This window comes from Rutidosis leptorrhynchoides, chromosome 3 (assembly GCF_046630445.1).
Source record: "Rutidosis leptorrhynchoides isolate AG116_Rl617_1_P2 chromosome 3, CSIRO_AGI_Rlap_v1, whole genome shotgun sequence".
In the NCBI taxonomy this organism is placed as follows: Eukaryota; Viridiplantae; Streptophyta; class Magnoliopsida; order Asterales; family Asteraceae; genus Rutidosis; species Rutidosis leptorrhynchoides.
In genome coordinates, this window is record NC_092335.1 from 188,705,920 (window position 1) to 188,723,434 (window position 17,515).

Consider the following 17,515-nt stretch of genomic DNA (forward strand, 5'->3'; position numbering starts at 1 on the left):
GTCGTAGGGTTACCGCCCGTAAACGGCTTGTGCCGTACCCTGTCGACCCACAGATACGTAAGTTTCCCCGTTACGTACTGACTATTTCTGGAGCCGGAACTTCTGCACCCCGTTTCGTGCGGTCTGCACCACCCGCACCACCGGCACCACCCGCACCACCCGCACCACCTGCACCGCCTGCCCCATCATCTCCCTCTAACGAGGAACTGAGGAGGGAGGTGGGAATCCTCCGAGCTCGGGTTACTGAGCTCGGGGAGCAGTTGGCTCAGGTTTTAGACATCCTACACCCGCCTTCACCGTAGGACCTTTTGTATTAGATTTCATGATGTAATCTAGTTGTAGTTTCATATTTCACTTATGTATTGTACGAATCTATCATGATGTATGAAACTTATTATTAATGAATGGAAACTTTGTGATGTTACTTTTTGCACAAGTGTTCTATTTACGTTACTGTATGGTGTTTTGCGGTACTTGTATCAACTTGCGTTACTTAATTAACATGTGTTGTGCTGTTTACATGTTGGTTGTTATATACTATATTATTATATATTGAATGCTAGATTTTGACTTGAGTCAAAATGTTTGTATAGAACAACATGGCTAACGGTCGATCCACACCTACTGCTGCTCAAATTAAAGAGATGATCCAAGAACGTGTAACCGCAGCCTTTGCGGAAATGCAACCCCAAGCTCCACCGCCACCACCACCGGTTATTCAACCCATTCGAAATGGGTGTACTTACAAGGAATTCCAGAGCTGTAAACCACATAACTTCAGCGGCACTGAGGGACCGGTTGGTCTCACCAGATGGTTCGATAAACTTGAATCAGTATTCTGAGTTAGCAACTATTCGGAGGACAACAAAACCAAATTTACTTCTTGCATGCTATTTGACAGCGCGCTCACGTGGTGGAACACAATGGCACAGGCACAAGGCATTGATGAGGCGTATGCTACGCCATGGGAGGAATTTAAATGTGCCATGATTGAGGAGTATTGTCCGAGAACCGAAATCCAAAAGATGGAAATGGAATTCATGCAGTTAAAGGCCGTTGGGAACGACCTTGATGGTTACAACAGGAGATTTTTGGAACTACCCCTGATGTGTCCGACAATGGTCACCCCAGAATTCAAGCGAATGGAGAGATACTTCTGGGGACTCCCTAAGAGCATTAAGGGAAACGTCACCTCATCCAAACCACCAAATGTTCCTGAAGCGATGCGCATGGCGCATACTTTAATGAAACAAATAACCATCGATGAACCAAAGAAAACTAAGTCTGAAGCGGATACTAGTGAGAAGCCCAAATGGGATAACCACAACAACAACAACAACAACAACAACAACAGGGGAAGAAACTATGATCAAAACCTTGCGAAACGACATGAGGGTTTTAGAGGAAACAACAACGGTGGAAACCCCAATCCCAACAACAACACCAACTCCAACCCGAACTATAAGGGAACCCTACCTCAATGCAAGAGGTGTTACAAACACCACACTGGGTATTGCAATGTTGTCTGTGAGAAGTGCCAATGGTCTGGGCATGTTGGAAAAGACTGCAAGGTCACCACTTTGAATGGGAAGCCGAACCCCACAGGGCCAAGGAAGTGTTATGAATGGGGGCAGACAGGCCATTTCAGAAATGCGTGTCCAAATAAGCAAAAAGATAGCGGACCACCGCTCGCTAGAGCTTTCAATGTTAATGCAAGGGACGCACGCGAAAACCCCGACTTGGTGACAGGTATATTCAAAATCAACAATCTTTTAGCTTCTGTCTTGTTTGATACTAGTGCGGATAGAAGTTATGTATGTAGACATTTTTGCGATAAGATTAATTGCTAATTAGTCCCGTTAAAAGAGAGTATGCTTGTCGAGGTCGCCAATGGAAAACTTGAAAAAGTTGACCATATTAGTCGAGGAGCTATTATCAATAATGCTGGTGCAGATTTCAAAATTGACTTGATACCTATCAAACTGGGAAGTTTTGACGTGATCGTCGGTATGGATTGGTTGAGCAAGATAAGGGCCGATATTATCTGTAGAGATAAAGCTCTTCGTATACCACACGGAGACGGTGAGCCACTGATCATCTACGGAGAGAGATGTACCTCGAAGCTGAACCTCATTAGTTGCAAGAAAGCGCAAAAGATTATGAAGAATGGACGTCTTGCTGTCCTAGCACATGTGAAAGCGGTAGAAACTGAGGTGAAGAGCGTGAACGACGTTCGAATTGTGAACGAATTTTCTGATGTCTTCCCAGAGGAATTGCATGGATTGCCGCCGCAGAGAGCAGTAGAGTTTCAGATCGACTTAGTGCCAGGAGCTGCACCTGTAGCTCACGCACCTTATAGACTCGCACCTTCCGAGATGCAAGAATTACAGAGTCAACTACAAGAACTACTTGACCGTGGATTTATCCAACCAAGTTTCTCGTCTTGGGGCGCACCTGTGTTGTTTGTGAAGAAGAAGGATGGATCATTCCGTATGTGTATCGACTACCGTGAACTCAACAAACTGACTATCAAGAATCGGTATCCTCTTCCTAGAATTGATGATCTTTTCGATCAACTACAAGGATCGAGTGTCTACTCAAAGATCGATTTGCGATCCGGTAATCACCAGTTGAGGGTGAAAGAAAGTGATGTGATGAAAACTACATTCAGGACCCGTTATGGTCATTATGAGTTTCTCGTGATGCCATTCGGTTTGACAAATGCACCTGCCGTGTTCATGGACCTCATGAATCGTGTCTGCAAGCCGTACTTGGATAAGTTTGTTATTGTCTTCATAGATGATATCCTCATCTACTCTAAGAGCGAACAAGAGCATGAGCAACACCTCCGACTAGTACTTGAACTCTTGAGACAAGAGCAACTTTATGCCAAATTCTCTAAGTGTGAATTTTGGTTGAAGGAAGTTCAATTTCTGGGTCATGTTGTGAGCGACTAGGGTATCAAATTTGACCCCGCTAACATTGAAGCTATCAGCAAATGGGAGACCCCCACTACTCCGACGCATATTCGCCAATTCCTAGGTCTCGCCAGTTATTACCGAAGGTTTATTGAAGGATTTTCTCTGATTGCGCGTCCTCTGACCGCACTGACTCACAAGGGCAAGAAGTTCATTTGGGAACCCGCATACGAATCGGTATTTCAAACTTTGAAAAAGAAGTTAACCACCGCACCTATCCTATCGCTTCCCGAAGGCAGTGACGACTTTGTTGTTTATTGCGATGCGTCGAAAAGTGGTTTTGGTTGTGTACTGATGCAACGCTCAAAGGTTATCGCTTATGCCTCCCGATAATTGAAGATTCACGAACAGAATTACACTACTCACGATCTTGAACTTGGAGCCGTTGTCTTTGCGCTCAAATTGTGGAGACATTATTTGTATGGAACTAAGAGCACTATCTTCACCGATCACAAGAGTCTCCAGCACATCTTCGATCAGAAGCAATTGAATATGAGATAGCGTCGATGGATCGAGACACTCAATGACTACGATTGTGAACTACGATATCATCCTGGCAAGGCCAATGTTGTAGCTGACGCTTTAAGCCGAAAGGAGAGGACGGCACCTCTTCGTGTTAGGGCTCTGAACATCACCATCCATTCGAACCTCAACATCCAGATCAGAGTAGCCCAAGTTGAGGCTCTCAAGAAGGAGAATATAACTCATGAACATTTGAACATACTTGTCTCTCGATTCGAGGTTAGGGAGTCTGGACTCCGATGTTATGCCGGAAGAATTTGGGTACCACGTTATGGAGATCTACGGAACCTTATACTTAATAAAGCACATAAATCAAGATATTCAATTCATCCTGAAAGGGGGCAAGATGTACCATGACCTTAAAGAACAGTATTGGTGGCCGAATCTTAAGAAGGACGTTGCAACTTATGTTGGGAAGTGTTTGACTTGTTCGAAAGTTAAAGCCGAGCATCAGAGACCTTCTGGGTTACTTCAACAGCCGGAAATCCCACAATGGAAGTGGGAAAGGATCACAGTGGATTTCATTACTAAGCTGCCAAAGACGGTGGGCGGATACGATACTATTTGGGTTATTGTTGACCGCCTTACTAAATCTGCACACTTCCTAGCGATGAAGGAAACTGATACAATGGAAAGACTTGCTCATCTATACATCAAGGAGGTTGTATCTCGTCATGGTGTACCTTTATCGATCATCTCAGATCGCGATCCCCGTTTTGCTTCTAGATTCTGACGTTCTTTGCAAGAAGCCATGGGAACCCGTCTCGACATGAGTACTGCGTATCATCCACAAACCGACGGGAAAAGTGAATGAACAATTCAGACCTTGGAGGACATGTTGCGTGCATGTGTCATTGATTTCGGAAAGGCCTGGGAAAGGCATTTGCCACTCGCCGAATTCTCGTACAACAACAGCTATCACTCAAGCATAAATGCCGCACCTTTTGAAGCGTTGTATGGCCGCAAGTGCCGATCTCCTATTTGTTGGGCCGAAGTAGGCGAAAAACAAATCACCGGACCCGAGGTAGTTCATGAAACAACGGAGAAGATTGCTCAGATTCAAGCTAGACTTAAGACTGCTCGTGACCGTCAAAAGAGTTATGCTGATCTTAAACGTAAGGACTTTGAATTCAACGTAGGCGACTGGGTAATGTTGAAGGTTGCACCTTGGAAAGGTGTGATTCACTTTGGAAAATGTGAAAAGTTGAACCCACGATACATTGGTCCTTTTGAAATCTTGGAACGTGTTGGACCCGTTGCTTACCGTTTGGATCTACCAGCACAGTTGAGCTCAGTTCATCCTACCTTCCATGTGTCAAACTTGAAGAAGTGTCTTGCTGCACCTGAACTTATCATACCACTTGAGGAACTTACAATTGATGACAAACTCCACATTGTGGAAGAACCTGTTGAGATTATGGATCGTGAGATCAAAACTTTGAAACGCAACAAGATTCCGATCGTTCGGGTACGATGAAATGCCAAACGAGGACCTGAGTTTACTTGGGAATGAGAGGATCAAATGATGCAGAAGTATCCTCACCTTTTCCCGACTCCTCCATCTACCTCAGCTTAAAATTTCAGGACGAAATTTTCTTTAACAGGTGGGTAATGTAACGACCATGGATTTTCCAACGTTATTTATTAATAATAATTATTATTAATACTTGTGATAAAACGAATGTATGTTATTACATTTACTTGTTGCCATGATACACCGTACTTGACTTTAATTGCCCGAAACGTCTTTGTGACACTCGAAACTTACACGAATAATATTTTCAAGTATTATTTACATTCATGATTAAGTTTATTAATCATTTTAATTAACTAAGGTTGTTGGTTAATTACTTGGGCTTTTGTTGGACTTATTTTGTTAATCACTTGAACTTGGGCTTTCTTTAGTATTGTTGGACCTTATAAGCCCACCCTACCTCTTTTATGGATTACTTAGCCCACTAAGACTTGTAAGTATTATTTAGAACTTGACTAGTTAGTTTTTTTCATAAGAATCTTGTTACTAGCTAGTTACATGTTACATCCCCATGCATGCACCCTTATTATCCTACTTTTGAAGCTTTACATGCATGAACCCAATAGACTACTCCCTTCCCCTTCTTTTTTTTCCTACTGGCCGTAGCATTGGGGGATACATGGGGGGGGTTGTTTAATTTTTTTTTTTACATTACTAACTCACTAGTTTTCTCTCATATTACACATACACAAAATACTTTCAATATCTCTCAAACTTTTCTCTCATTTGCTCTCTACATTGTGAGTTCTTTCAAGGCTTTCTCTTCTTCTTTTTCCTTGTCAAAACCAAATTACATATACACATTCATCATCATTTGTTAGTTGATACTTGTTCATGTTTGTTAATTAATTACTTGTTGTTGTAATTATTCTTTACTAGTTTCAAGAATCAAACTTACTAGATTCATTCTTCTTTTATCTTGTTTTTACAAGAACACTCAAGAACATAAACTTACTAGTTTATGTTCTACACTTAATGTATCAAAAGATTGTAAGTTCATAGTTGTTAAACTCATACTTGTGATTCATGTTAGTAAACTTTAAAGTTTACTTTCTTAAAGATCAAACTTTGGTTTGAATCTTTAAAGTATGAACAACCATGACTTATTAACTTGTTTATTTAGTTTACTACTTCATTACTTGCACTTTAATTTTATGATTTTGGTTGTTGTTGGTCAAGTACTACAAGTTAGTCTTGATCTCATTTCTCTTGAACTAAAAGTTAACTTTACTAGTTCAAGAACATGTAAATGAAACTTTTTAATTATAACTTTGTACACTTATGATAATTCTAGACTTTTGAGTCTTGGATCTTCAAGATCAAACTAAGAACTATGTTCTACAACTCAAGATCTTGATTTCATGAGTGTACTTTCAAGTTTGTAACTTATTATTAGTTTTAAAGTTCATGTATGTGTTAGATCTAAGATTTTGATGTAACTTTGGTTCATCAAACTTCATACAACTCTTAAGTGAGTTGTGCTACATGTCTTAGACCTACACTTGTGTCATAATAGTTAAAAATTGGTTAATATTACTTTTACATTTCATGTATGTGTTGAATCTAAGACTTTGATGTAACTTTGGTTCATCAAAACACTTGCAACACTTAAGTGAGTTGTGCTTCATGTCTTAGACTTACACTTGGGTTATGATGGTCAAACCTTGGTGAAAATGATGCAAACACATCAACGATTTGTACACTTGAAGCTATATGCATCAAGGATGAGAACCGTGATAAGCATCGAGCACCAAGACCACCGGAACCCACTATTTTTTCGGTTTTCTGTCTTCTGCCTACTGTTTTCTGGGTTCTATAACAGACCAGTACACCTGGGCTACTGTAACCTTTATTTTCAGATAGCTCTTTTCAAGTAGATAAGTTTTCATATAGGATTCGTCTTAATCCAAGTTACGGTTTAGGATTTATGGCCCTCCGATCGTCACTATGTCCTTTTAACGTTGTGCGGAAATTTCTGACCTACTCGCACTTAGACCATTTCCACGGTCAAACGAAGACGAGTTTGCTTCTGTAAATTTTACCACACTTAAAGGACTCATAGACGGAGCCATGGCCACTGGTCTCACCTTATTTCAGTAAGTGTAGAGGCCGTGGTGACTGACTAAACTCAGCCTTTGTTTTAAACTACTTTCATAAACGAAACCTACTTTACGCCTTATGTTTGATGATGATTGATGATGACCCTTAAGACCTTATTTACATACTTTTAAATCTATTCGGACGATTTACTGACTTAGTACTATTTGACTTAGGTTGAGGACCCGTTTGGACAACTTTCATTACTTGCTTACTTTCCGAGTCATACTTTACCGCTACTTTATCATTGTGAGTTATAGCATTCCCTTTTTACTTTAACTTATTTTGGGAACTGAGAATACATGCGGATTTTATGTTTTACATACTAGGCACGAGTACTTAAACTTATATATGTGTGGGTTATACAACGGCATAAACATTCCCTTTAGCTCGGTAACGTTTAATCATTGGTTTTTGAACCGTGAACGCGAATCTTAGATATGGATCCATAGGGTTTGACATCCCCACTCGGGCTAGTAGCGCTAGCATTTAACGAGTGTTTAATACTTCGTAAACATACGCACTTGCCAAGTGTACTTTCAGGGGGTATAAACGTTAAGTTAGTTACCAAGTGCCCACGGTTAACATATACTTTATCATACTGTTTTGAAACGCTCTTTGTAGCACTGAAATCTCGTGGCCTACCTTACTTACTGTTATACTTAAACTATAGCTCACCAACCTTTGTGTTGATGTTTTTAAGCATGTTTTTCTCAGGTGCTTAAGGTTATTTGCTTCCACTGTCGTGCTAGTCTTGCCGTAGACACCCGCTGCTCTAGTGTTATCACCGCATGAACTGTTTATCTTGCATTCAAACTTTAATACTTTTGAAACTATGTTTTGTAATGACCTAAGGGTCACATACATTTATTCATGCTTTCTATTCGTAGAAGCATACTGTTGGTGTAAAACATTTGATGTCGGTTATGACGTCACCTTTTTATCGTGAATGCAACTTCTTTTATTACAGCATATAGTACTTAACCTTGTAATGATCCTGTTGTTGATGATTCGTACACGATGGTTTTGTATGGGGCATCACAATTAAACTCATTTGATTTTTGCTGGAGCTAGAATGAATAACCCCTAAAACTTTAGAGATTACATAATTTTTGCGGAGTATTTCTTCAACGTAAATGAAATTATGAATCAATACTTCATTATTCATTTTTATTGATATTTCATCAGTGATTGATGTTGGTGTTCGTAGAATTCTTGTGAACTTCGCAAGACACGAATGACATTTTCTAGAAAGTTTCGAGTACATCAAAAATGAAAGTGTGAAATCTAACACGTACTCGAACAATACACTTGGTTTATTATGAAATGGAATCTATTGAGTTGAAGCAGAGATTATAATTAATGATTGTTAAGTCATTAACGAAGGATGTACATCATAGCATATTAGTAATATGAATTAACAGAGTAGTATCTACCCTTTAACATTCACACCTAATAGCTTAGTACGAAAAGATATATTGTGGTTTAAAAACTCATATATATATATATATATATATATATATATATATATATATATATATATATATATAAAATATACATATAATTTTTTTTTCCAAATGGAATGAGTTAATACTTCATAACTCGTTGATACAATATGCTCGTTCTTGATTTGTGATGATGTTGGTGATTATGGAACTGGCGGAGCTTGTGATGTTGTAGGTACTGCTGGTACTGGTGATGCTGTCGGTACTGCTAGTGCTGCTTGTATAACAAGTCTTTTTTGTAACGCACGCACCATTCCTGTCAGGGTTTCTATTCTCCCCTCTATCATCTCTATCCATCCACTCATCTTGATTTACGGTTATGATTAGAATAAATAATCTCTAAAACTTTAGAGATTACATAATCACCGTAGAATATTTCTCCGATGAAGTTATGAATCAATACTTCATCGTTTGATGTTGTTGGTATTCCTTGATATTTATAGGGCGTATGATGTTGATGTTCGTGGGACAGATTGTGATGTTGGGGCTTGCGATGCGGATGTTGTTGGAGGTGGTAATGGTACCATTGGTGTGGATGCATATGGTGCAGTTGGTGCTTGTGGGGCTTGTGATGTTTGTAAGTTCTGCATCATATTCTCTAAAGCCACCACTCTAGCGTGAAGCTCGTTGACTTCTTCTAGTACACTGGGATGATTGGCGGTTGGAATGAGAGGATGAATAAGATCTAGAAGTTTAGATAATATATAATCGTGGCGAGATACTCTGGAAATGAGGGTTAAAATGGTGTTTCAGACTGGTTCGCCGGTAAGTGCTTCAGGTTCTTCGCCGAGAGGGAAATTTGGTGGGTGGAAAGGATCGCCTTCTTCTCATCTCCATTGACTGAGTCAGCTAGGAAGCCATCCCCAATCCATCCAGAATCGATGATGGCTAATCGGTTGATCCATTCCGGTTACACTACTTTCGGAGCTCAGGTGAATATCCGTATCGGAATAGCTGTCGGAATCCAATGAACTTGAACCAGTTGAAGGATCCATCTCGTACAGAGTAGGGAAAAGAAATTTGAAATGAAATAAATTATAGGACTAGTTTAGTATTCCTCAATACATAATTTACATATGTATTTATAATACCAGAATCCCATAAGTTACGGAGGATTTTTAGAAAGATGTCAGACAAAGTTTACTGTAATAAATATGCAAAGATATGAATTTGTCTATACACTATCTATGCAGTGAATGCAGTAAGACGCGTCTAGACTTAAGATGATAAGCAGGTAATTTCCGACAAAAATTGATAAGCAAAACTTTTGACATACAGCTAAGGTCGAAGTCCAGACCCACTAATACATCCTAACAACTATCAGTTAGACACACTAATGGAAGACCTAGTTCACTAAGACCACCGCTCTGATGCCAACTGAAACGACTCGTCCATATTACTATAAACGTGGTACATTATTCATTGGTCCCATAGCGAGGTATTTGACCTCTATATGATACGTTTTAGAAAATATTGCATTCGTTTCATAAAAAGCACACTATTATTATACATAATGCATGTTTTAAACAATTGGGCGATTATTTAAGGAATAATCCCCATAATACATTGATTTTCAAATACTACACACGTGACATAACAGTCAAATATAATACATGACAAAGGTTTTATTGAATGCAACACTTTATTTAATAAAAAAGCATGAGACTCCATGCACAGCTTGCTCAGATAATGCAACAGTGGAAGACTTTCTTAAGGACCTGAGAATAAACATGCTTAAACAGTCAACACAAAGGTTGGTGAGATATATAGGTTTAGCATCGATATAAATATAGACCACAAGAATTCATAGTTATAAATATATGTACACTCGTAAGTGTATAAAAGTATTCTATAAGTTGTTGAGCACTTCGGTAACCATACTTAACCATTAATGTAGCATATTCCCTTTATTATGAAATCTCCCTACACTGTGCCAAGTGTAGTAAAAATGAAGTACTACCGTTTACGATACTAGAGCGACTAGCCCGGTTGGGGTTGTCAAATTCGATAGATCTATCAATAGGATTCGCGCTTACATGTTCTTCCAACATGTAAATATTAGTTACCAAGCTATTAGGGAAGATATGCAAGGTGGTACAACTCAACGTAGAATATATTTTAAGTACTTGTGTCCATAGCGTAAAACATAAAATGCATGTATTCTCATCCCAAAATATTTTTAGAGTTTAAAAATGGGACTATAAACTCACGGTAGTAAAAGTATATTAATAATAAGTTTTCAACTTATTAAAAATATGGCCGTCGTCCTTGGATTCACGAACCTGTAACATATATATATATATATATATATATATATATATATATATATATATATATATATATATATATATATATATATATATATATATATATATATATATCAAAATGTAATACAACTATTATTCATATCATATCTTCAATCACATGTGATTGTTTAAGTTTATATTTTCAATCACGTGTGATTGTTTAAGTTTATATTTTCAATCACGTGTGATTGTTTAAGTTTAAGTTGTCAAGTTAGCACTCCAACGTTAGTAGTCCACAATTAGTAGTCCACAGTTAGTAGTACATAGTATACACGTGTTGTATAAGACTCAATCATGACCTACAATACCGCTATTGTAGTTACACGTATTATGTATGTGGTGTCTTTTGATTTATTTGACGTATTGTGTAACCATGACATGTTAGAATACATGTATAATATAAGAAAAGTTAGCTAGGATATGGTTAATATAGATTTTAATGAATTAATCCCGTAATCAAATTATCCATTTCTAACCAATATTATTTTGCCCATAATTTCTTCGTTATAAATCCGTTTTGAGTGAATCAAATTGCTATGGTTTTATAACGAACTATAATTTGTGAAACTAAAATGAAAAAGTGGTGGTTTATAGTCGAAGTTACAAGTTATAATCCATATTTGAAAGAGGTAGTCATTTTCGTCGAAAGAACGACATCTTGATGACCATTTTGAAAAACATACTTCAATTTTGAGTTTAACCATGATTTTTGGATATAGCATCATGTTCATATGAAATATAATTTTCTCATAAGAATAACTTTTAAATCAAAGATTATGATAGTTTTTAATTATCCAACCCAAAACAGCCCCCGGTTTTACTACGACGGCGTATGTCCGGTTTTACGGTGTTCTTCGTGTTTTCAAGTTTTAACTCATTAAGTTAGTATATCATATAGATATAAAACATGTGTTAAGTTGTTTTTAAAAGTCAAGTTAGAAGGATTAACTTTGTTTGCGAACAAGTTTAGAATTAACTAAACTATGTTCTAGTTTATAAACTCTTATATAGAGAGCTATAGACATATGAATTGAACAAGAGTTGAAGTAGAGTTTTAACCTCAAGTTTAGAATGTAAAGTTGCTGGAAAGAAGTAGTAGAACAAAACTTAAGAGAGTTCTTGCAAGTGTGTGTGAAAATTGGAAGTAAAATTTGGAAAATGAATGTGTAAAAATGAGTTAGAAATGGTGCTTATTTGTAGGCTTGAAAATTTGGTTTTTAGTGAAAATATCTAAGATAAGTTAAAATGTATTAAGTCATGGATAACATATTAAATTGATTAGGTCATGGATGACATATTACACAAATAATCGCAGATTTCTATTGGTATATACCAATAGTAAATACTTCTAGAAGTTGTGTATAATATGGGTAAAAATATCGTATGAATGCGAGTAGAATTCTTGAGAAAATTGAACGAAAATACGAGTATAGCTATCCTTTATATGTATTGGTATATTATGAAGTGTATTTAATACTTGTAAGGATGTATTTACACTCGAAATACATTATATGTAAATACATTTTAACATAAGTTAATTACGTCATTTAAATAGTAACATATATATTGTTCAAAAACTCTTTAAATTAGTAGTATGAAAATATATATATATATAATACTTTGTTAATATACTTAATGAGATATTTAATTATCATATTTTCAAGTTAAATATATATAAATCCATATATATACACAATAATTAATCAATTAAACAATTAAATCAAGTTATGACGTTCGTGAATCGTCGGAATAAAAGGGTGACCAAAAGCTTGTGTAAAACTCTTTCCGGATGTTCAAGACTTATTAAAATTCATTGCTTATCAAGTCAGAATTATTTAAAGATTAAGTTTAAATTTGGTCAGAAATTTTCGGGTCGTCACACATCTCAATCTGCCCCTGATCCTAATTCTTCCATTCCTGATAAACCTCCAAAGCGAAAGCATCAGCGTAGGAAAGTGTCTAACAGTAAATCTTCTAGTATTAAGGTTGAATGTGAAGCTTGCATTAGATTCAAACTTATCGAGGGTAAGATTGTTATTTTTAAGTTTTTTGAGGGGCATACTCACAAACTCATAACTGAAAGGAATAGGAATTTGTTGAATAAGAGGAGAAAGTTGGATCCTGAACACATGGAATTTCTTTTCAAACTCAGTACTCGATCAAATATGGGTAGATTTAAAGCTCACACACTTTTTAGTGCTCTTAGTGGTGGTATTGATAATGTTGGTCCTTTGCCTGTAGATTTCAATAATTTTCATCGTGATTTGATCCAATCGTTAGGTGATACTGATGCACATATTGCTATTGAACAATTGCTTATGAAGAAAAATTCTTTACCTAACTTCAGTGTCGAGTATTATTGTGATCATAATGATTTTTTACGTGGGGTTTTTTGGGCTGACAATATTTCTAAGTTGAACTACAAAGAGTTTGGTGATATTGTTGGCTTCGATGCTATATATGGTACAAATATGTAAGTTTTCTGTAATTTGTATCACTTTATTTTTATTTTTTTATTAGTTCATTTTTATCATTCACCACTTTATCTTTACCAATCATCTTATAATTTTTATGCTATTTTTATAGGTATAACATGGTTTTTGTACCTCTCACTGGAGTTGATAACCACAAGAAGCTTGTTATTTTTGGAGCTGCTTTATTAGCTAGTGAAAGCATAGAATCGTTTAGTTGGTTTCTTGATTGTTTTTTCAAAGTTTTTGGGACTGAACCGGGCTTAGTGTCCACTGATCAAGACCCAGCAATGTTGGAGGCTATTAAAATAAAGTTTAAGACTGCGCAGCATCAGTTATGTATGTGGCATATCAGTCAAAAACTTGAAAAAAAGGTAAAAAATTTTAGTATAATTCATGTTTTTGATATCTTTCATGTGTTTTATATTTTTTTTATAGGTTGGTCGTGAGTTGTTTTCAAATAAAGATTTTCGTAAGCAAATGAATAACATATTCTGGAATCAGGAGTTGAATGCTGAAAAGCTTGAAAATTGTTAGCAACATGTTTTAGATGAATTTGGCTTGCATGATGTTGATTGGTTTAAAGATATGTATGCTATGAAGGAGAAGTGGATTCCGTGTTTATAAAATGTAAGAACAAACATTCTAAATTGGTGGAGTTTTTTTCACGCTTCGATGTTGTAGTTGAAAAGCAGCGCCATAACAACACGCTTCTCGAGTTTAAAATGGATAATAGATCTATTAATTGTGTTACCAATAAGCTAATTGAGTTGCATGCTAGGGATTTTTATACACCAACCATGTTTCTGTTAGTTCAAGAAGAAATTTTCCAGTCTTCCATTTCTTGTGTGCAAATCAGCTCAACCACTGAAGAGAATGAAGACAAACAATTATGTGTAATTCAAGAGAAATTTACTCTTCCTCGTCCAAACTGGAAATATACGGTCAGGTTTCACTTCATATCTTTTTTAATTTTTTCTAATCTGAATGCTTACATGCTTTTTGTTTTAGTATATTTTAGGTTAATTTATTTTGTTTTTTCATTCATCATCTTTTTTTTTCATTCATCATTTTGTTTTTCGTTCTTTATATTTGTCATTCATCATATTTTTTTCATTCATCATATTTTTTAGATTAAATTTAATGTGTTTTTGTCATTCATCTTGTTTTTCATTCATTATCTTTTTTGTCATTCATCATATTTATCATTCATTATGTTTTGTCATTCATCTTGTTTTTAACTTTTTAATTTACTCTTGTTTTAGGTTACTTTTGATGTTAAAACTGCCAAAGCCAACTGTTCGTGTTTGCTTTTTACACGTGAAGGTCTTTATGTAGGCACATATTTTATGTGTATCATGTTCATAATGTTGTTGCTATCCCCATGGTTCATTTGTTGAGGAGGTGGTCAAATGAGGTATCTGAAACATTTAATTCCATTTTTGTGTATTCTGATGATAAGTCTGAATCCAAAAAGATTATTAATCACGTTTTCAACAAGCTTAGGAAGGTTTCCTCTGTTTATCGAGATGATATAGATAAACTTGTTAATTTTAGAGATAAGTTTGATGTCTTAATTGATGATTTTCTTGGTTCTACTCCTGATGAGCATTCTACATCTACTAGAGGTGAACATATTAATAAACTATGGGGATTCTATAAACCAGTCAATTCGAATATCCGTGCTCCGGAGAATATTAGAAACAAAGGTCAACATAGATCAAATCGGATATTGTCTTCCAAAGAAGTAGCTGTTAAGAAACATGTTAAAACAAGAGCTTGCAAGCGTTGTGGTATTCATGGTCACAATGTTCGGACTTGTACTACTGACCTCACTGAAGTACGTAATGCAAAGAATAAAGGAAAAAATGTCGTCGACTTTGAATTAGAAGACGAAAGTGAAAAAGATGATGAAGACCTGGAATATCAAGATCAAGATTCTGATTCCGATTAATTTTTACTGTTTTATTATTTTTTTAAATTTTCTATATGTTTTATCTTTTTAAAATTTTTTTTTTGTATAAATTCCTTTGAAATTAGATTACTAGGTAATTTCTAAGTTTTTTATCATTCATTAAAGCATTTTATTATTCATCTTTTTTTAATCACTTGTCATAAATTTTATCATTCATTATATTGAATTTATCTGTTTCGTTATTCTATAACTTATTTTTCATGCTTTATCTATAAATTTTTTGTATTTAGTATATCATTCATTTATATCTTTTTTATTGTTCATGTTGTTTTTAGTCATTCATCACCTCTTTCCTATTTTTTATCACATTTTTTATCATTCATCACCTCATTTTAATCATTCATTACCTCATTTTAATCATTCATTACCTCATTTTAATCATTCATCACAACATTTTTACCATTCATCACCTACTTTTATCATTCATCACCTACTTTTTTGTCATTCATTTTGTTTTTCATCATTAATCACCTCATTTTTATCATTCATCCCATCCTTTTTATCATTCATCATCTCATTTTTTTTAAATCAATTTTTAAAGATGAATCGTTATGATTATTAAAATCATTATGTAACAGTACAACTACTGTATAATTTTATTAATCATTTATATCTTTTTAATCATTTATTTTTAATAATTAGTTTAAATTCATAATCTTAAAATCTAATAATCCATTTTCGTTATCATGAATCATAATCTATCATTAGTTTAAATTTATAATCATATATATCTCATTCTCAATGTATCATTCATCGCTTATCAATTTTTCTAATATATCACAATCATTCATCATAAAATTTTCCATCATTCAGCAAACTTATCATTCATTGTACGGTTTTCCATCATTCACGAAACAAACATTTAGTTTGTACAAAATAACCATCAAACAAACACTGTTTTTAAGACATTGATGTTCACAATTCGTCAAAACACAGTTCCAAAACATATTTTTCATCACCTGAATTCTTCTCCTGTTTAAGACATCATTGACCTTTTTTAAAATTTTGAATTAATTGTCTCTCTATACTTCTTCTCTTCTTTCTTTAGCTTCTCATCTTTCTCCTCTTCTGAATGAGTTACTTCATATTTATTGTACCTTTCCATCCACTCATTCATAGATTTATTAGTAGAATGTGTTAAAATCTTCACTCCATACTTCACACACAATTCGTTCAACTGTTTTGTTTGACTTGGTCCTTCTTTAAAGAAACCGCTCTTCCACTTAGGATCACCCATGTATATCTCCATGTGACGCATCGTGAAAACACCACAGTCTTCATCATTTTGTTTTGTTGTAAGACCATGTTTCTATTTCAGTCCTTTTCAGTTGATTGGGACACCGTCCAGATTGGAGGACGCCGTCCAACAATGAAGGGTTGGACGCCGTCCAAGTTTTGGGATGCCGTCCAACAGAACTGACGGGCCAGCTGTGATAAATTGAGTTAATAAGGGGTATTCTGGTATTTTCACTTGAGGGTCGGTTTATGAGCCACAAAACTGATCCATTGGGCTATCTTATCCTCATTTCACCTCTTTTCACTCACACACTTGTATCTAGAGAGAGAGAGGAAGGGTTTAGAGAGAGAGAGAGAGAGCTTGATTTGGAGAAGAATGAGACGGATTCTCACCAAGGCTCTGGTTTTAAAGTTGTTCATCTCGCTCCTATCTACGTTGTGGTAGTATTGGTAAGTTCAAACTCCAAATTTCAATTGTTAGATTTGATATTAGAGTTAGGGTTTGAGCTTGTTTAGTTGTAAAACTCTTTTAGGTGATGAAGTGGGTTTATGGTGACTAGTTATTCTTGTCACTTGGCGGGTTTTGGGTTGGTTGACGTTTTGGCCATGTTTAGGCTTTGATATTGGGTTTAATCACTAGGTTTAGTGATTATGGAAGTGTTGGAACCCTTTTGGGAGTATTTGGTTGATTAATTTTGAAATGGGTCGAAATTAGGGTTTGGTGTCAATTTGGGTAAGACGAGTGTTTAACACTTGTGTTTGGGTTTAATTGGCGTATTAGGACCATTTTCACTTGTGTTAGTAATTATTGGTTAGTTTGGGCACGGTTTGTGTTTGGAAGTGCATTTGGGTCGAAATTGCACTAAGTGTGATTTGGGTTGGTTTGTAAGT

At 35.7% G+C, this 17,515-nt stretch overlaps 1 protein-coding gene across 1 annotated transcript in view; it reads left to right on the plus strand.

Annotated features, from left to right (window-relative positions):
• The window catches only part of LOC139900699 (uncharacterized), a 36,330-nt gene extending 20,963 nt beyond the window's left edge, over positions 1-15,367 (plus strand). The window contains exons 5-9 of the mRNA XM_071883458.1: positions 12,805-13,415; positions 13,529-13,787; positions 13,852-13,945; positions 14,098-14,362; positions 14,752-15,367. Of these exons, the coding sequence (XP_071739559.1) occupies positions 12,805-13,415; positions 13,529-13,787; positions 13,852-13,945; positions 14,098-14,362; positions 14,752-15,367 (1,845 nt within the window). The remainder of the gene's footprint in view (positions 1-12,804; positions 13,416-13,528; positions 13,788-13,851; positions 13,946-14,097; positions 14,363-14,751) is intronic.
• The last annotated feature ends 2,148 nt before the right edge of the window (positions 15,368-17,515 follow it).